Source organism: Sitophilus oryzae, unplaced genomic scaffold (assembly GCF_002938485.1).
Source record: "Sitophilus oryzae breed Bouriz unplaced genomic scaffold, Soryzae_2.0 scaffold_1297_pilon_pilon, whole genome shotgun sequence".
Taxonomy (NCBI): domain Eukaryota; kingdom Metazoa; phylum Arthropoda; class Insecta; order Coleoptera; family Curculionidae; genus Sitophilus; species Sitophilus oryzae.
This window is the reverse complement of record NW_022145945.1, coordinates 11504700-11526873: the sequence shown is the minus strand read 5'-3', so window position 1 is coordinate 11526873 and position 22174 is coordinate 11504700. Positions and strand designations below refer to the sequence as shown.

The 22174-nt window shown below is 32.4% G+C and overlaps 1 protein-coding gene across 5 annotated transcripts in view; it reads left to right on the top strand.

Annotated features, from left to right (window-relative positions):
* Positions 1 to 22174, top strand: part of LOC115874791 (AMP deaminase 2) — a 52596-nt gene that overhangs the window by 6715 nt on the left and 23707 nt on the right. Inside the window, exon 1 of one of the 5 annotated variants that reach the window (XM_030890072.1) lies at positions 4864 to 4935. The exons of 2 other annotated variants lie outside the window; for them this stretch is intronic. In XM_030890072.1, coding sequence (XP_030745932.1) covers positions 4884 to 4935 — 52 coding nt within the window. In that variant the 5' untranslated portion in view covers positions 4864 to 4883. Of the gene's footprint in view, positions 1 to 4863; positions 4936 to 9884; positions 10244 to 17696; positions 17893 to 22174 lie in introns of those variants that run through there. 2 more of the 5 variants (XM_030890070.1, XM_030890071.1) reach the window with 2 other exon arrangements.

Sequence of the window (22174 nt, the reverse complement as noted above, 5' to 3'; positions counted from 1 at the left end):
AAAAAGTAGGTTTCCATTTTAAAAAAGCATATTTATGATAATTTTTTAATCGCTCAATTCCATGACAGCTGCGGCCATTATTCTATGACATTCGAACAATTTAATTTTTGAAATAGATAGCCACATGTCTTCTCTTTATGTCGCAGTGGTTGTGGTAATCACTAAATTTGACGTTAAAAATTTTAAATATTTTTTTTTTCAGAAACGGTTAATGTTAAATATAGAGTGTTTAATAACAGAATTCATAAAATTTTTAAAGAATAAAATAATTTAAGTATGTAATAAAAAATGGGGGTATTGATTTAAAATAGGAAAGTTGTTGTTAACTTCCGGTATTTCCGGAAGTCCGCCATATTGAAAATAATTTTAATCGATACATCTCATTGTAAAACAATGATGTACAAAAAATCTCCGATCTAGATATTTTAGTTCTCTAGAACCTTTTAATTAACGCTCAACCTGGGACACCCTGTATTATAGTAGTCATTATCTCATTACTTGGTTGAGGAAATTTTAAATTCCTAAAATATTTTCTCATATTAAATTTGATTATATTAAGTAATATCCTTGTTAATCAAGGGTAATATTGTAAGGTGCGCACTTAGCCGAAGCGTCGCGAACGGAAGCGTCGCGAGACAAAGCGTCATTTAGCTGATGTCCGCGCACTGGGGCGAAGCGTGGCGTCTCGAACGACGCGACACGAATTTTATTTATTTCATGATTTGAACGCAGTACGTTGTCTAGTGTAGTAGATGAGCAGTTCGTCAGAAGATTACCTTTTTGTACTAAGTTTAATTGCCACTATGGAAGAAGAAGAAGAAGATAAAAACAAGAAAAAATGCTGGGTTCATAATATAAATCAAAAGAGAGACACCTACGGTGAATTTCATCATTTGTTTAATGATCTTAGACAAGATAAAAAGAAGTTTGCCCCAACTTTAGCACCTCTTCCTACCAAATAACGCGAAAACTGGAATATGAGACAAGAATCAACAAATATTTGAATCTTCTCGCCGCCTATTGCCGCGAAACGACTCCTAGTTGGTCCGAAGAGAATTCGCGCGTCTACTGACGCGTCTCTTCGCTTCGCGACCCCGTAGTGCGCGGGCTGCCATTAACTTAAATGTAAATTTGTCGGGCGAAAAATCTACGATTTTCTTCGAGCAGCTTCCGTTCGCGACGCTTCGGCTAAGTGCGCGAGCACCTGTAGTGTTTCTTTCTCTAAAAGAATACAAATGAAGTATTCCTTTAGTTTTCTATTGTATTTTTATTTACAACCGCATGTAATGTTGACATTACTAATTTGTTAAAATTTGGTTTGGTTTGGTGTGTCATATTTTCTGCGCACTTTCATTTTACTCTCGATTATCCCGATTTCTCTCATTTCATTCCTCTTACTCGTGGTATTTTGTTGGTATGGTATGTAACAAAGTTTTTTAAATATGATCAAAATTTAAACATATAAATTTCTAAAAAGATTAAATTATGTAGGTGCTTACTTTTACTTTTACTGTTTTTACTTTTCAATTATGTGAATAAATCAAAATTTGTCATATAGGTCAGTCAAAAAATAGTTTACTATAGGTGTCACAAAAAAGTGTTGGAAAGCTAATTATGGTTTTGATTTGTTCAGTTGACATGAAAGACCAGTACGTATCCCAGGCTTCCCCTTGGTGCAATTTTTGAGGTGGTAGGTGCTAATGCTGTGAGTAGGGATCGGCAAGACAAGAAATCTTGTCTTGACAAGCAATTTCATTTTTTGTCTTTGACCATTTCTTGAGAGTTGATTTCTTGTCTTGATTCAAGAAATCTTGAAATTTCTTGATATCTTGACAAAAGGGGAACCACCTTTTAAAATTCGCTTATTAAAGGGGAACCCCTGTTTAAAAATCGCGGTAAGATTGGTTAATGTGATGTTTATGCTTTATGCGTAAAATCGAGGGTCAGGCATCTAATTTTCAAAAAATTCAAAAACTTTGGGCTCATTATACTACAGTATCCAAAATCATCAGATTTACATAATTTTGTTAATTATTATTATAATTAATTATCTAACATTAAAATGAGTGATTGATGGTTCGTTGAGCAGCAAATCTGAGCCATTCGTAATTGAATCTGGTTCAGAATACCTACCACTTCCAGACACTCAGACACCTGAACGTTGGACGTAGAAGTTTAATTGAGATTTTGACAGTAGTGACGGTGATAATACTACTACAGATAAAAACACTCAAAACAACAATGATAAAAGCATAGATAAAAGAAAATAATGGATAAAAGCTACTCTACTTCAGTGGCGTACAATAAAATGTATGATTTTTTTTTATTTTAAAAGTTTTACGTTAATTCGAAAAGTCTGTATGCCACTGAAGTAGACCCGCTTTGCAAAGGTTTTTTTATTCTAATATCGTAGGCCATAACATTGTTGGCCCACAATATGCCATCTTTGGATATCCGACTTTGGACGTACTTATGTTAACTTTGGACATTGGACATTTTACAAAGTGCCGCTTCGTACAAATCTTTTTTGCTTAATAATTTTTTTTATGCATCAATTAATGGGTATTCATATAATTTACAAATATCTAAGTAAATGAGTATTTTTTTTTTATTTTATATTTTCAAGAAATGTCAAGTTTTTCTTGATTTCTTATCAAGAAATCTTGATCTTCAGAAGTAATTTCTTGTCTTGTCTTGAAAACCAAAAATCATTTCATGTCTTGATCTTGTCTTGAAATCAAGACAAGATCAAAAAGTTGTCACGAAAATGACTACCCCTAGCCGTGAAAGACCAACAGATTGTGTCTCCAACAATAATTATTATTGATGGTTAACTCAATGATATGGCAGTCTTAACAATGAGTCTATCAGCATCTTCCTCCACTATTTTTACAATAAATCCTTCATCATCTAGCTTTTTATGGAGCATGCTAATTAGACGTTTCTTATTACGGTCGTTGAAAAGGAAATGCTCTTTTGAAGTGGCAAAACTGGTAAAAATAACTATTTTAAAGCATCAATTTTAGCTATAATACTACAAATTGTTGGACGACGGAACATATATTACCTACTTGATGTAAAATGCTAATTTGATGCTCTGTGACTTTTATTGTATGATTTATTATTTAGAATGATCGTTTCGGTGTGATGAACGTTTGAATGTCACTTCATTGCGTTTATCAGAAAAATTGGTAAATAGCACTATTCTTCATCTTTCGATTTCTGCCATACTACTGGACCAAATTAAACGAATTAAATAAATAAATGCCTTTATTGACAAAAAATTTTTCAATTTGTAGACAAAGGTAAACTAAACAAACAAAGTAAACAAACAAGGTACACAAACAAACAAACAAAAGATAATACAAAACATTATACAAATAATATTGTCAGTCTTATTGTTTAAAATAAACATTTATAAATGTTTACAATGTCAAAGAACAAAAAAATAAAAATAATATTCAAAAATATTTAGTTAGTTTATAGTAAATATCAATGACCTCTACATAAATTTATTTCGATGTCATTAGTAAATATAGCAATAGCAAACATTAGACCAGTGTTTACAAGATCAAATTCGATTTTCAAAATATAATTTTACGGCGTGGAAAGCCTTGTCTAGTAAATAAGAGTTCATTGCTTTGCGAAATGAAGAAAATGATGTTATGGATTTGATTTAAAATGGCAGGTGATTGTGCATTTTTTCGAGTTGTATAATATTGAACTTTTAACTAACTCTGAGCGTGGGGTAGGCAGATAAAGATCTTGCTCCGCGTTCCTGAGTAGATAAGTGTGAGATGGCCTTTCTTGAGAAGCTGATACATACTTACGTATTAGGTAAACGGATTCAAATATAAATAAGGAAGAAAGAGTCAATATTTTTAATTCTTTAAAAAAGTCCTGGCAATGAGTTCTGCTGTTTAGTCTCAGTGAATATCGAACAGCTCTCTTCTGGAGCTTGAAAATGCGGTTCTAAACTGTTACTAATTGATAGTCATTATACGCAGATTTTAATGGTCTTTAATTTATATAATAATGAAATATTGGCTAGAACGCAACATTTCGGAACCATAGGTAAAAATCCGAAAAAGTCCAAGAATTTTACCATCTTTTGGTCCTCCTGAGCAGGGTTCGGAAGTAGTTAATTAAGACGTACTTTACCGGATTAACTAGGTGTAGTTTTTCTTCAAAAACTACGTCTTTTTCCGTTCATTAACTACATGAAAACTACGTGAACAAACTATATATTGACATTATGAATAATTTTCTTTGTATGAGGTGTAATAGAGGTAATATGATGTAAATATTATATTTAAAGCCATATTTCTTCTGGTTTCTTAAATACATTATGTGTTTTTAAAGCTTCAACTTATTATAACCTCACCTCAAACCTTTGATATTTGAAAGTTACATACATAGGTTACATAAACTACACCCTCTACATAAATTACATTAACTCCATGTAATGTAGTTTATGTAGTTTTTAAAAGTAACATGTAGTTTTCCGAACCCTGCTCCTGAGTCGAGCGGCGGTCGAGCAACCGTGCAAAACTAGGATACTTATCCTTCATGTCAACTGTACAAATCAAGACCATAATTAGTTTTCTAACACTTTTTTCCCAGTGAACCCTCTAATTTGATTGGTCTAATAACAGAATAAATATACACATTATGATGTGAATGTTTGGGAAATTAAAACAACTTTGGCTGCACGTCATCAATGACACCATGCGTCATCTTATGAAGTTTGCTGGTGGTCGTATTATGATGTGCAACCAAAGTTATTTTAATTTCCCAAATTGTGATACCTTGTATTTACATATGTTATATGTTATTGACGTTGTCAATGTAAACATGACTAATGCCAGTCATGAGAGACAAACATGTCTAGAAGAGGTTTGGTCAGTGAATCGTCACATTCGTTCCCAGTTTCTAGTAAGTTGTATTAGCAAATAGCTATTTAATTTAAATGGGTGTCATATTTAAGAACTAATAATTCTAATTAACATTACAGTAAATTGATATCGAGATAATTCGACTCTGTAACATTTGCTTTTATTATTATCCAAGCACTTTCTATATTCACAATCGGCTGTTTATTGAATAATTTTCTCTCTTTATAAGAATGAGCGGCGTTATGAAATTAATTAAGAAGTTTTCAACCTTTATTAAATATACACTCAGAAGAAAAAACGCAACGGAGAATTTTTTCGTCAAGTTTAAAGTGTTAAATGTTATTTTTTTTACTTTTAGCCCTATTTTTATGAATTTTTAGCAAACTGTACTATATGAATCTATCAACTTTAATTCACAAACTCAGTTTTTTATAAACTTTAGTATTTGGCTTATTATACACGGTTAATTGAAGGGTCGTTTTTTATCCTAACTTTAAAACACCCTGTGCAATCATTTTGTCAGTAACTTTTCTTAAAACATTATTTTTCGATCAGAACCATGTCTCCTGAGCATTTTCTTTTTTGACTCATGTTGATAGTCAATGCCTTGGTTAAATTTTAAGAGCGAAATGAAATGGTGTTAATAAATATTAGTAACACTAGCAGAACTATGGATATTAAAATAATAACTGTAACTAAGTAACTAAGTGTACAAACAAAAAACTTGTAAAAATACTATAATACTTCTTAACGTCGGTTCATACTGTTAATGAGACTGCAAATATATTGTGTTATGTTTTCCCATTCTTCTTCAAGGACCAAGAATATGAATAACAAGGAAATTTCAACGAAAACAAAGGAATATTCATAATTTCGGCCATCTTCAACAAGATCAATGACTTTTGCATAATATTCAACACTAAGAACCAAGTTCATTCGTACACAACAATAATCACCAAAGCCACCTCGTCATTGTGAAGACTAACATCAAAAAAAAAATTATAAAATGAAAAAATTGCAAAATGTTTGTGGTGAGTTCATTTTGCTTTTAAAAATTAACCAAGCCACGTGTTGACATTCACAGGCACGTGTTGACAGTCAAGAATCAAAATATTCAGGAGATATGTTTCAGACCGAAAAATGTTTTAGGAAAATTTGCTCACGAAATTATTACACAGGGTGTTTTGAAGATAAGGAAAAAACAAAACTCTTCGATTAACCCTGTAGGTATAATAAGTAAAATACTAAAATTTATAATAAACCAAGTTTACGGATCAGAGTTGATATATTTGTAAACACTTTTCTGAAAAATCAAGGAAATAGGGCTAAAAATAAAAAAATATATCATTTTAAACTAGACCAAAAAATTTTCCGTTACGGTTTTTTGCATATGAGGGTAATTAAATAAAGATACAGTATGCCCTGGTTTAATACGACCGCAAGAGAAGACACCAAAGTTGATGCGTTCATTTGATGCGTCCATGCAGACAGTGAGTATGATGCGTTGCGTCAATGCGGTTCGTGATTGCGACTCGCTTTTTGCGTTAGTTCGTTTGGAAATTCGTCCATTGTGTTCGTAATATTTCCTTGATGGTTCACGCACAACCCAACGCATCGGCGCATACCGCGTGGTGCATCGGAACGCGGGACATAGGAAATCCTATGAAAATTTTGAAAAGGTCAAATATCTCCCCAGATCATTTTATGAAAAAAATGTATTAGACTTTTTTGAAAAGGCGTTAAATTTTACTGTCGTCTAGAATTTCGTTTTATTTGGAATAGGCATCTAAAAGTTATTTGTAAAAATCTACTCTCAAATTACTAAACATATGTAATATATTGAATTGTATATTTCTCTGGGTCGTATTATAAATTTTAATAATTTGAAGGTAGATTTTTGCAAATAACTTTTAAATTACTAGTCCAAATGAAACGAAATTCTACACAAGTACAACTTTAAAGCCTCTTCAAAAAAGTATGATACAATTTTTACAACACGGTACCTATAGTTCAGTCATTGGGGATTTTTGTTTGGAAATAAGTCTTTTGCAACTTTGCAGGTTTATAGGTCTTGGGGTCCGTAACTAAAATCCATAAAATGCACATTTCTAGACTTACCGCCGGCGCCGCCATCTTGCCAAGATGGCGCCCAAAATCGGTATTTTGTGAATATCTCCGAAACTATGCGTTTCTCGCGAAAATTTAAGGAGAGCAGAATTAAAGAGAATAAAATTTCCTATAAAAAAAGTTTTATGAAAATTTTCGCTAAAGTTAACCGTTTAGGCACAAAATCCCTGGAAATTTTACAATTTTTGCTTTAAATATGATATATTATGTATAGTCGATTCCGAAATCAAATGTCAACTAGTTTATAAATCAAACTAGTTTTAGTTTAGTTTCTTCAAACAGTGGCGTATCATTAATTCGGTCATTCATTTATGAATAATTATTGAAAATGTGTACTTGTTTCCATACCACCCAAGAGGTAAAGTACATGGCGCGTTTATTTTAACGTGGTCTCCCCGGAGGCCTCCGTAGGTAATACGGTAATACGTAGGTAATACCTACTCCACTAGGTAAATTAAAAACTTTAACTTATCTGCACAAGCCCGACGGATCTGGCTCATTGCTGTCAAAGTCGATCGTGTCTGCTGTGCTGGGCTCATCAGGGTGGTCTCTCAATACGTCCAACTCTTCATCTTCATCTTCAGCCGCCAGAGGGATATCTACAGGCAAGTCCAACTCTTCTTCATCGGATTCGTCGAGTGACACTTCAGTGACGTTGTCACAGGATTTCTCATTGCAGTATGCACAAATCATTGAACATTTTAATCCTACTTTCCCGCATCCGCAGGCTTTACCACAGTTGTTGGTTTTGCATTAACAGGATAAAATTGCCAATAGGGATTTTGGAGCTGGATCTTTCAACGTTGTGACTGGAGTAATGCCTGTTTTTGTTTTCTTCCAACCCCATTCTTCGGCATCTTTGGTACAACCAGACCAATGCTGAACCTGGTGGTAAGTTCGCAATGAATGCTGTCCAGCACGACAATTAATTATTCATAAATTAATGAGCGAATTAATGATACGCCACTGTTTTATGACAAAATTGAAGAAACTAAACTAAAACTAGTTTTAATGAACACTAATCGACATTTGATTTCGGAAAATCGAGTATAATATGTATATCATACTTTATGCAAAATTGTAATATTTCCAAGGATTTTGTGCCTAAACGGTTGACTTTAGCGAAAATTTTCATATAACCTTTTTTATAAGAAATTTATTCTCTTTAATTTTGCTCTCTTTAAATTTGCGAAAAACGCATGGTTTTCGAGATATTTAGAAAATACCGATTTTGGGCGTCATCTTGGCAAGATGGCGGCGCCGGCGGCAGGTCTGGAAATGTGCATTTTATGGATTTTAGTTAGGGACCCCAAAACCTATAAACCTGCAAAGTTACAAAACTTCCGGACTTTTTTCCAAGCAGGCTCCTTTTTTGATCCCATTGACTGAACTACTAAAGTATGTTATCTATTAGTGGGAAAACAATAGTTAATAGAAATAAACTGTCTTTGTTATACCTGGACACCACACACCAAACTTGAAGAAAATATTTAAAGTAAATATTTAAAAGTAGTTTACGACATATTGCGAGAAATTCGATTTTTTTAAATTTTTAACACCTTGTAAAATCAGAAAGGAAGTAATTTACGACTTATGTTTGTAATAATTGTATTTTCTTATAAACATATACCGGGTGCGTCTCAAAAGTGGCTCAATCCTATAACTTTTTTATTTTTTCAGATAACACAACGAGATTTGGTATGTTAGTATATGACATAAATTGGGATTGATTGACGTATTCAGTTGTTTTCGGTCACTTCCGGTTTCATCGGAAATGACTACAACTTATGATTTTTAAATGGCACCCTCGGTATTTTTTTACTTTATTCGTTAGAAAATGACACTTTGAATCGAAGGACATATCATACATATGTCAATTTTTGACATAGTCACTCAAAGACAAATAGTATTTTAAATTTCAATCTAGAGTGTCATGACTGTGTTAACACACTAATTTTTAATCAAGGAGCATTGGAAAAACAGATTTGATCGTCTAATGTTTTTAGTGTTTTGTCCTGGACGGTTAAAAGATGCCCAAATCGTATTTTTAATCATATCTCAATTTTTTCAAATGGAACAAGGGTGGCTCATTAGCATATTTAAAAAAGCATTTTTTTATGAATAATTTGATACCACACACTTGGTATATTTGGAATAAAATTGTCGTTATGAACCGCATGTCACAATTTTAAATAAACCATATGCGAAAATGTCAAAAGTTGACATATGATATGTCATTCTATTCAAAGTGTCATTTTCTATCGAATAAAGTAACAAAATGCCGAGGGTGCCATTTAAAAATCAAAAGTTGTAGTCACTTCCGATGAAACCGGAAGTGACCGAAAACAATTGAATACGTCAATCAATCCGAATTTATGTCATATACTAACATACCACATCTCGTTGTTTCATCTGAAAAAATAAAGGTTATAGGGGTGAGCCACTTTTGAGACGCACCCGGTATTTATGAGAGACCAAACTCTGAATGTTTTAAACTACTTAAAAGACACCCTGTATATTTACAAATCAGCGGAAATAAATGCATTTTGACAAGTATTTAAAACTTCTCTTAGCACACCGAAAGAACCTTGAGAATCGAAGCACACAGTAGTTGCTAATAATAAAACATTCCATTAATCTATTCCGGACAAAATATATGACTCTCATTCTAATCAGCCAACAAACCGACTTACTACAAAACGATCACATGACATTTTTGATATAAAATATGGTATATTTTAGAGTAGAACAGAGTAATTTTATGTGAAATTTCCGAATAATTATCTAGGTTAAAAAATGCACCGTGCAAAAATTTATTTATAAAATGTTTTTGAAATTGTGCCAGAACAGTTCGTAGTGCTTTTTGTTTCAGTCAATGTTGTTAATTTTTACGTCGTATTATTTCCAATAAGGTTTTCGTCAGTATTGTTCCGTTTAGCTTGGCTTAACAGTGAATTTGGGGGCTTGAAAGTGTAACAAAGTGATATATTTCGCTGTGTATTTCGCTCTAACTTGTATCGATCCTGGTTAGATACTAGAAATAATTCATTTTAGTTAAAAATAAACGTTTGAAGACAACGATTTGTGATATTTTCGTCTTCTGGTTGTGACAATGTGTTCTAGAGGAGTGAATTTGGACTTGGAATTAGAGGTAGTGAACGAAGTAGTGAATTCACCAAATTTTTTGACAGTTAACTCTTTCGTAGACGGAGATAGATCAGGTAAATCAACGAAATTTTTTCATTAGTATTTCTAAATATGTATTTGTACATACTTTATAATAAAAGATTACACACGATACATACTACCGTATGATCGAAAAAAACGGCGTCAGCGATGGCTATGAAATGAAGATCGCTTTCATTTTATATGTAAAAATTGTAAAATTATATGAGGAATTTCATCGATCGTCATTTCTAAGCCCACTAGACGCTGTTTTTTTTTCGATCATACCTTATAACTGTATTATCAATTAACATACAACATACAATACAAAAAAGAATGCATTAAAAGGATAGCAAGGAAAGTAGCAAAAGAAACCTATAGAGACCATCCATAGACATGATATATTAAAGATAGATATGCTAATCATATACAAATATTTGATTTGGCTCAATATACAGGGTGTTTCAAAAACATGTGCCATCTCTCCGTGGGGAGATTTCCCACGTAAAAATAAGACTTACTTTTCATATCAACATAGGTCCGATTTTGCTTTGTTTTATAGCTACATGTAGTTAAAGTCTTAATAATCTTTCGATATATTATAATTTTCTTCCAAGCACTTTTAATGATATGAATGAAATTTTGGGGGTAAAAGTGACTATAAGTGTTACATATTTTAATGCTAAAAAGGTGTCAATAAATTCATCAGGGACTTGCATATGGGTTATCACCGGAATATCTTTCGAGAAAAAAACATGTGCGCCACTGACTTTTTTCTGTTGCTATCAAAACTGTGTAGGGCGTTTAATGCCAATTAAAAGTTATCTCTTGATCCCAATTCCAATTCGGCCTCCTTGATGAGATAAACGCAATTTTATCAATCACAATTAATAAAATTAAAATAAAAACAATTAATAAATTATATACGTATACGTAATTATATACGTATACGTATACCTAATTTATTATTAAATATTATTACTATTAGTTATTATTACTATTAGTCCAACATACAGCAATTTCAAATAAAAAAATAATGGCATTTAAGATAATTACAAAAAACCTAATTTTAAAAAGTTTTAATATTTTGTAACTCTAAAACTATGCATTTCCATACCCATGTTTAGAGGAACTTTTTTCATATTTTTTGATGATGAATCAATGAGTACTTATTTAAAATTTTCGCAAGCTAATGATTTTAAATTTTTTTAAAGGTTGCTATTATTAGACTTGGATCAAGGCAAATTAATAAAATTGCGTTTATCTCATTAAGGAGGCCGAAATCGACAAAATATCCAGAGACAACTTTTAATCGACATTAAACTGCTTATACTATTTTGCTAACAAGAGAAAAAAGTCGGTGGCGTACATGTCTTTTTTTAGAAAAATATTCCAGTGATAACCCATATGCACGTCCTCGGCAAATATGTCGACCTTTTTTTAGCTTTAAAATATGACGCATTTATAGTTACCTTTACGACCACCAAAATTTCATCCGAAATGGTAAAAGTACTTGGAAGAAAATTATAATAAATCAAAAAAATATTAAGACTTTAACACCCTGTAGCTACGAAACAAAGCAGAATCGAACCTATGTTGATATGAAAAATGAATCTTATTTTTACGTGAATCTCCACGAGAGATGGCGCATGTTTTTTGAAACACCCTGTATACAAGCAAAATGTAAACAAATTGTTTATATATTTACAGTTTAATTTGACTAGAACTTTTTTTCTCAAAATTTGATAGGCCATTGGCGTAATTGCAGGATCCTATAAAAAACAGGTCAAGAGTGTTATCATTGAATAATAATTATGAATAATAATTGAATATATTCAATAACGGCAAAGCTGGCGATACGTCCCTGCTTGCCTCCCGGTGTTGGACGGCTTTCCATCCTGGCTTTTTTCTCTCCCTGCCGGAGAAGAGGTGAGAGGTTCTCGCTTCCTCTCTTGCCCTTTGATGGAGATGAGTCAGGTTGTTTCTTGGTTTCTGTACTCTCCCCTTTTCGGAGGAGTTTTTTCGCTTTTGCTTCCTCTGGAGCAAGTCCTTCGTGGAGCAGTCGGAGGTATCTCCGTGCTTCTGCTCCGCTAAGACCTACTCTCAGAGGATCGTCTAGCCCGCCTAGTTGATCCACGCCTGCGCCGGGTACGGTGGATGAAACGGTAGCTTGTGTCGCTCATTGGGTCTAGAGGTAGGCTCCCGACCCTTGCTGGAGAAGGTGGTAACTGGTGTGCCACTTGTGTAGGATGATCCCAAGCATGTGTCAGCAGCCCCTCTTTTAGTTTCATTTGTAATGTTCCCAGTGTCGCTAAGGGGCTTCCCCACAGCTTCATCGGTGGTGTTTTTAATGCTAGATCTCATAGTGTTCCCACGAGTTTCTAGGGATAGTCGGTCCACTTCTACAGAGCCCCGCATGTAGAAATAAGGGGTAAATACAATGGGGTGCCCCCTGATGCTCCAAGGTTGAGGCCAGTAATGGCTAGTCCTCTATTTAGCCACGCATCCATAAGGTTGTCTCCTCTTGGTCCAGGCGGTTAAGCCAAGACCCCCTACACCCTGTACCCGCGAGACATGACCAGAGTCAGTAGAGGGTGCCTGATATGACTTGGTAGTCCCGTCCGGCATCGTTATATGTCTTGGTGTAATTCCCTGGCCACGGACAACCACGGACAACCATTTACAGCCATGGACAAGACGATGAGTGAGATGCTTGTTAGACCAAGCCAAGCGCTAAGGGGATTCCCCCCAGAACCTAACCAGGAGCTTCCCCACCAACGACAAGGTCTTGCATCTCCTACGGGAAGGTGGACTCTCTTGGTATCGATTTAAAAAATATATTGCTATTTATTTAAATGTTATTTGTCCATATTCCTTTCATAGACACAGATCCAGTAGACGTACTTTAGATATGGCGGCGTAAGCGGCACAGATACGAGGTGCCAAAGTTGGAAATTTGAAAATTCGGAAAGAGCACATCAAAATCTATAAAATTACCAATTTTCAAAACTCCTGGAAAACTTTCCAGGTAACGCCCTTTTTTAGAACCAAACAATTCCGAATTGCCGAATTCGAGGATAGGCTTGGGGACAGGTCCAGACTTAACGAATTCTGCTCTGCGCCTTCGGTTCGTTCGGGCTAAAATACTCAAGTCTGGACGCTCTATACCGTGTGCGTCTCAAAAGTGGCTCACCTCTATAACTTTTTTTTCAGATAAAACAACGATATTTGGTATGTTATTATATGACATAAATTAGGATTGATTGACATATTCATTGTTTTCGATCACTTCCGGTTTCACCGGAAATGATTACAACTTTTGATTTTTAAACGGCACCCTCGGTATTTTTTTTACTTTATTCGATAGAAAATGACACTTTCAATAGAATGACATATTATATGTCAACTTTTGACATTTTCGCATATGGTTATTTGAAATTGTAACATGCGGTTCATAACGACAATTTGACTAGAAATACCAAGTGTGTGGTATCAAATTATTCGTAAAAACATGCTTTTTCCAAATATGGTAATGAGCCATCCTCATTCCATTTGAAAAAATTGAGATATGATTAAAAATACGATTTGGGCAGCTTTTAACCGGCCAGGACAAGACACTAAAAACATTAGACGATCAAATCTATTTTTCCAAGGTTCCTTGATTAAAAATTAGTGTTTTTAACACAGCCATGGCACTCTAGATTGAAATTTAAAATACAATTTGGTTTTGAGCGAATGTGTCATAAATTGACATATGATATGTCATTCGATTCAGAGTGTCATTTTCTATGGAATAAAGTAAAAAAAATACCGAGGATGCCATTTAAAAATCAAAAGTTGTAGTCATTTCCGGTGAAACAGGAAGTGACCAAAATCAAATGAATACGTCAATCAGTCTTAATTTATGTCATATACTAACATACCAAATCTCGTTTTTTTATCTGAAAAAATAAAAACTTATAGGTGTGAGCCACTTTTGAGACGCACCCGGTATCTGGGGGCACGGCAGTGCCCCCGCCAAGTTGGGCACAGCCGTACCATCCTTTTCTCGAAGGTATTACCGGCACTTTTGACCCCCCTGCAACTTCGTTGAGGATAAAACAAGAATATTAATTTTCATCACACTTGAAGACATACTACTCGTATAGTTGGCTAGGTTACCAAAATATACTTATTACAATAACATTCAGGAAATAACAATAATAAATTATTTGGATTATTTCTATAATGTTTAGAAACGAGTATCTTTCTTTAAACAAAGTTCTAAATATATTCTTTATTTGTTATCAAAGTTTGCTGAAATGTGTATCTTTTTTTTGAAATTTTTAATACGATGACCTTTTAAACGGACAAGAAATAATTTATTGTGTTGAGTTTTTATATTAACATTAAATAAATAATTAATCGTGTGTTAAAATATTTGTATGAAATTGATACAAAAAAACACAAAAAACACAGAAATTGGTTAAATCTGGCAATTTAAGAGACGATTTCATCACTTCACAAAATGACATCAAAATCAAATAGCATAAACGACAGAAAAATCTTGCAATTATGAGTTAAAGCGCCTGTATCTTCCCTTAGGCCTACTGTCCAGGGGGCATAGCTTCATAGACGTTTCAAAATTTGTGTAGCCTAGCGTACTAAACTCTGTCAACGAAGCGTATTGTAAGCGTGCGATTTTATCCATTCGTGACAATGCCGTTCAACGAGGAAGATGTTATTTTGTCATAATTGGACCCATCTGTACATAATATATTCGATACCAAATAATAAACTTTTAGTTACGTTCATCAAGGGCGCGATTATTAATTCAATTCATTGCTACCAACCATGGCTATATTCGGCGCCGGACTGACTAACTGGAATTTAAGTTTCCCACTGGCGATTCAGGTGGTAGCTCTGCTGTAAAAAATGTCAAGTTGCCACATTTATTTTTTTATTTCCTGATATTTTGATTCATTTTGACCCTTTTAGTTTTGTATTACGAGTTTTTGGTTTAAGCGAATTGTGTTGAAGTGAATAAGTGTATTGAAGTTTGGTTTAAGCGAATCATATTTTAAGCTTAATTTTTTTTACTATCAGACCTTGCAGTCGAAAATTGTTCTCTTTAGAACCGCTTGTAGTGCGAAGTGTGCGAACAGCCATTGCGAAAGACTCATCGCAAGCCTATTAGAATATTTTGAACGAGAAAGCGTGTGACAGTGTATTTATTTTATTTTATAGAATGATGATAGATGACTAGAATAACTTATCAGAATTTACTTCAAATCACTGCACCACTATTATAAAAGAAAATACCAATATGTGAGAATGTGTTCGCTCAGATAGGATATAAGCCTTCCCAGTGCCAAGTCTTTTCTTGCTATTCAAATATTCAGTAATGTTATTGTTATACAAACAAGGATATTTTTCCACAATCTGTACAAATCTCGAGTTCTAACAAATTCAATTCTTTTCGATGTAGCCTGGCGTATAAAAGGCAGTAGTCCACAGAAATTGCGTTAAAGGGGAACACCCTTTTCTATAGGAGATAGACGAAAACTAATATCGGTGTCTGGCACCCAATTTTTATCAAAAACATAATGGTAAAAACCGCAAATCGATATCTGTTAGCGTTTCAGAATTACGGGTGTTTTTCAAAAATGTGCATTTCTAACTAAAAATCGCTGTAACTTTTTTGCTGTGAAATATTTTGAATTTTTACGAAAACATTTCCAAAACACCTTTTTACGTAGAATTAATGGTTTAAATATATATTTTTTCAAATTAATAATTTAAAAATTATCAACAGAAAATTTGATTTTTTATATGGGACACCCTGTATATTTCTAATTCATTAAATATAATTTAAAATTACCTTTCCAAAAATATAGCACACTTAATATTTTGCTCGATTCCTCTTCGAGATATAGAGTTTTTAAAAATTCGCCCACTTTGAGTAAGTACGTCTTGAATGAAGCCGTCTGTAATGCAAAAAAATTCTAGCTGTGAGCAGCAATTCAAACGAAAATAATATTTGCAATTATAGATGCAGAATTTTATAACAATTTAAACTATATTTAAAAACATCAACACATTGAAACTATATCTAATATGTATATCTAATACATAACAATAAAAATAAATAGCAAACCAAGACATGAGATTTTGGTGTTCGACATATCGACCGTCTTTTGTTATGGACAGACGGGACCGTTTTTTCCGATTTTGAACATTTCTTGCGGAATTCATTAACTTAGTAGGGGTGAAAGATACCTTTGCATAACTTCTACTTCTTTTTCTTGTCTAGATTATACAGGCAATTCAAAAATAAGAATCTTTATTCTTCTGCAAAGTAAAAATCCATAGGCACTAAGTCCGGGGGCCTGGACGGCCAACGGTTGGGACAAGTTGGGTTGGTTAGCTGTTGAATTATTCCCGAAATTGGCTACTCAAAATTTGCTGATAACTTCAGCGTTTTGAGGTGATGCCTCGTCTTGCTGGAAACATAATATATTTTTGAGTTCCATTAGGGGCAGATCATCAATAAGTGATCCAAAGCCTACTAGTTAAAAGTGGCGAACTTTTAAAAATTCTGTATTTCGAAGGGGGCTATAACAAAATATCAAGTGTGCTACATTTTTGAAAAGGTAATTTTATGTTATTCCCAGTTAATTAAAAATATACAGGGTGTCCCAAATAAAAAATCAATTATTCTGTTGATAACTCTTAAATTATTAATTTAAAAAAAATTATACTTAAACCGTTAAATTCTACGTAAAAAGTGCTTTGGGAATGTTTTCATAACAATATAAAATTTTCCATAGCTAAAAAGTTACAACGATTTGTTAAAAATCCTCGATTTTGAAAAACACCCCGTAACTCCGAAACGGTAACTGATATCGATGTGCGGTTTCACCATCATGTTTTTGATAAAAATTGAGCTATAGACACCGATATTTTCGTCTATCTCTTATAGAAAAGGGTGTTTCCATTTAAAAGCGTCGAATTTGACCCACCCTGTACAGTTCAAATCTCTCAAATGTCGTTGCATGTAGGGCCCTTTTTACCCACGTTGGTCCGCGTTATGCATCTTGAATGCAGCGACACGAGCGTGAGGCTGTAGCTTTTTCGGAGGTTCACAGTTTTGCATGTTAGGGGCAACCAGGTATAGTCCAAACATATAATGACGTATGAAGTGGACAATAGTGGGCCTTAGGCTTCTGAGATAATAGCATTTTTATGATAGAAATAGAACAATTCGTTAGAACTAAATTATAATTTACAAGTGTCATTTAAACGCAAAACTCCAATTAACAGTTTTTTGATCACACGATTGTCTTCATCAATCATTTTCGAACAATGATAACAACGTTAATGTGGGTTTCGTTAATAAAAATACTGTTTCGACATACTGTATCTTATTTTAATTTTAATAAGTCTGTATAGTATTCGGAGGTTATTAATATACATTAGACGCTTGACAGTAGACAGCAGTACTGTCTGAGATTCCGTGCGTGATGATCGTGCTATACTTTTATTAATTTTCTTACTCTGTTACCTTTTATCTTTACTATACTTTTTAATTAAATTATTTTATTGTGTTGCTTTATCTAATATTGAATTAAGAGGTTTATATTTGACATTAACTATACAGTGATGTATTTTAATTCTTTGTGTGTAGAAGATATCCAAGATATTGAAAAATCTACTCAAGATTCTGGTAATATATGTTTTATTTACTTTTTAAAAATGTATACAGGATACTTCAGTTCATTGTTTTAGTACTTTGTCAGCTCATATTTGAATCGTGATTTGTTCAATGGGCATCAGCAAAGCATTACTTACTATTCAGTCATCCTTGATTTTTAATTTTTTTTCAATCCTACATATATAGTTTCTTATTCTCTGTCCTGTCATTCACAATGTACAAAATATTTGGAGTTTCATATAAAGTGTACCGGCTGCCGTGTTATATTATCATAGGTGGACAACTTAAGATATGTTGACATTTGTCTGGTTTTGCATTGGTACCTGTTGGCATGTGTATTTAGCATACGCATACCTGTAAACAACTTATTTATGATTTTGTTGTAAAATCATTAGGGAAGCCAATATTTGGATAGTCCAAAATTTGCATGGGTTTCCTGTTTTCCAAGCCGATCCCCACCCAGCCACCCACCACCAGGTATATTACTATATCACTGGCTAATACCAAGTGACTTTTCTCAAAACTTAAGTTCCTTAGCAATCACGATTCATTTAAAGTCTTTAATTTTTAAGAAAATTTAAGAAATTTTATATCAATACGTATACGAATGGTGCAAAAACTAATTGCACATTCTCATAGCCACTTTATTAGGACTATCTGATAGTATTTTTAGATTTTCAAATTAGCTGATAATTTGTGAGATACACAGACCAACTTAATTTTTTTAAATACGGACCTGCATTTTTATTCGAAGTTTTGAAAGAACTCGGTTTCCTGAGTACAATGGATATGCCACACTTAATATTTTTTTATTTCGGATATTTGAACACAATTTATTTAAACTAATTTCAAGTTCGGCTCTGTTTTTTAAATATTTAATCTATTCATCGTTACAATATTGATTAGCTTTCAAACTTAACAATGACATCAAATGCAATAAAATAATAAAAAATAATATAAATATAATATAATATAAACAATCAAATAATTTCCTCGGAAGATGATTTGTAAATGGTTTAGAGAAAAAGACTTAATAGTTAATGGCCAGCGAGGTTCCCGGACCTCTCTCGCCAAGGGGCGGTAGGCATTACTTGACGTCATTTGTAAAAGTGAAATCAATACATCTTAACATTTACAATAAAGAGTACAAAATGCATTCGAAAGTATAAGAAGAAGATCTGTTCAAAGAGCAATAAATAAAATTGAACGAAAAATAAATTTGTGCAATAGGGAGGGTGGTAACCCTTTCGAACATGTAGAGCATTAGCAAGTAGTTTGTAGAAGTTGATTTATTTATTATAACTACGATTAATGATGCATATTATTAGATCTTATACTGAGATTTCAAATTCACAATAAAAAAAATTAAAATAATACATTTAAATGGCTGACCTGGATATTATTTATTTGAATCTTTCAATTGGCTCGGTTTTCCTTATTCAATGTTAATTAGCGCTGATCAATATTATTGCGATGAATATATCAGATTAATTAATTAAAAAAACAGAGTCGGACTAAATTATTTTAAGTAATAATTAAATAGTTTTGCTGTTGTTAATGTACCTACCTAAAACAAAAAAGTATAAAGTGTAAAAAGTATGAAGTGTATATATAAGTATAAATATCATTGTAGTCGGGAGACCGAGTTCTTTCAAAACCAATACAGGTCCGTATTTAAAAAAAATACTTGGTTTTTGTATCTCACTAATTATCAGCTAATTTGTAAATCTAAAAATGCTATCCGATAGCCCTAATAAAGTGGCTATGAGAATGTGCAATTAGTTTTTTGAGTTTCTAAAAAGTAACGACAGGAAAAAATAAAATTGATTTTCAAAAAAAAATCTGTTTTTTCCAAAAAACTCAGCAATCGAAATTGAAATTTTTAAAACATTTTTGATGGCATCTTGGTAAACATCCCAAGGCGCAACTTTGCCCCAATTTAACCGTCTTCGTATCTACGGTTTCCGAGATAACAATGTTCGTACCCCGAATCTGTAGTACCCTGTACAGAACAAAAAAAAAATATTTTCTCTTTCATTTTAGTTTTCCTATAATTTAAAATTAGTTTTTACTGAGAGTTGTTAAACTTTTCTTTTAAATTAAATTCCAAGATTCAAAAGTTATTATATTAGGTATTATTATTTTTGAAATCTTTAATATTTTGGTAGAAAACATAATAGTTAACCGTGTTAAGTATTTTATACAAACTAGAAAATGTTCAGTGTTTTCTCGTATTTTTTTATAATTTATGTATATTTAATAAAATATAGTTATAAATTGATGAAAATAAATACATGTTAAAACAATAGGCAACACAATAATTTTATAAATAATTAATTAAACTATTGTTATTCAGAAAATAACTAATAAATATAAGCTTTTTCTATGCTATTTTAATAATTGTTCTTGTCAAAGTATGAATTATTTACATAAATAAAAAGTTTGTTTTGAATAAAATTTTCATAATTAATTTTACCTTAGTATTTTCTTGTAAATATACAAGAGTCATAATAAAAAACAGCAAAATAAAACACTAAATCACAACAATACACCAAAACACTTTTACTTTTACACTGGTCGCGCGTTTCGCTAACCAAGTTAGCATCATCAAGATTCAAAGTCTCTGGAATCTTGATCATCTGCTGATGATGCTAACTTGGTTATTTTGTGGGTTTGGTTATTTTGGTGTTTTATTTTGCTGTGTAACACCAAAGGTTTCAACTCCCAACTGTAATAAGAGTCATAATGTTTACTTTACATCCATTTGAAATTGCAAAATACTTTAATAATGTAGGTACACCAAATTTGGTTCATTTATCTCTATTAGTTCTATTATCTCTATTATTATTTTATTTTTACAAGAAGCTTTTATAACTGAACATTAATTTTTAACTTTTTAAATTTGTTTTTCTATTAACATCTAAAGCCCTTTTATGAATACAACTTGACCACGCTCTATATAGAGCAAGTAGTATAGGTATACAGCTTGTATTAGAAGTTAGTTGACTAGTTGAGTTAGTATTAGATGTTTTTATGAAGCTGCAGCACCTATATTGAAGGTTTTTTACATCTTAGAACTATGATATGTTCCACTTAAAAATATTTTTAGTTTGACGAGACTTCCAGAACGACTGGAAATTGACAGGCTTTTTCTTTTAAATTTATATTTCGTAAAAATTTTCGAATTTTTATATCAAAATTCTCTACACCTAAAATTACATCATTTATGTATAATATTATTATGTCATGTTATATTATTATTATGCCATTTATGTATACACTATAATGTATACTGTCAAATAGAGTATCTTATCTGCTGAATTATGATGAATGCAAAGCTAAATTGAAAAAGATATTTTATTTTCCATTTAATAAGATTTATTTAATTTAGAGTTTTATCCAAAGACATCCTTTATTTTAGTGTGTTGTTTGGTTTTATCATACTTTCCATTGTGCTTGGGTGTATTCATATATAGATTGGTCTGATTACATAGTTGTTACAAGTTCCATCTTCGTAGTTTTTTAATTAACAACCTGAATTTTATTATGCAGACTAGCCGGATTCATTAGTATTCATTACTTTAAATTCATTCTTACTTTATTTTCACACCTTCGATGATATGGTCGATTGTAATTAATTTGAAATGCTTGCATGAATTTGTATTTGTAAGGAACTTATTGTGAAATCGACGTGGGTGTAGGCATAAAATAATATTCCTGCACTTATGAGTATTAATTTCCAATCTATTCCCTCTTAGAGTATACAGGGTGGTGACAATTTCAATGCTCAACATTGGGATCTCAGGAACTACGATAGATACGAATTCGGTTAAGTGAGACAAAAGTTGCGTTATTAGAAGTTTGGCAAACACCTGTGAATAATAATTTAGGTAAAAAATGAAGCCAATGCTTTTTATTTAAATGGCAATATCTCCAAAACTATTTAATCTATAGCAACGTAAATTGGTAGTTTTATATTTTGACTTGTACCAATTAAATGCCGTTTTTAGAAAATTTCTAAGCCTTCTAGATTTCGTATAATCAAGTCAAGTTCTCGTTTTCTTATGGCCGCTATATTAAATTTTTATAACATTAGATATAACGAAAAAAAAAATTATATGGTCATATATCCAATTTTGGACTATTAATATGTAAAATTTTTAGAATTTTTTTAAAATATGCATAAGCATATTCTAATTATGATATAAATCAGGTCTGCCTTGGAAAACCATATGCGGACTTTCATTCATTTGCCGCCTTTGAATTTTGTTGGTATCCGGAATAAAGAGGTAAC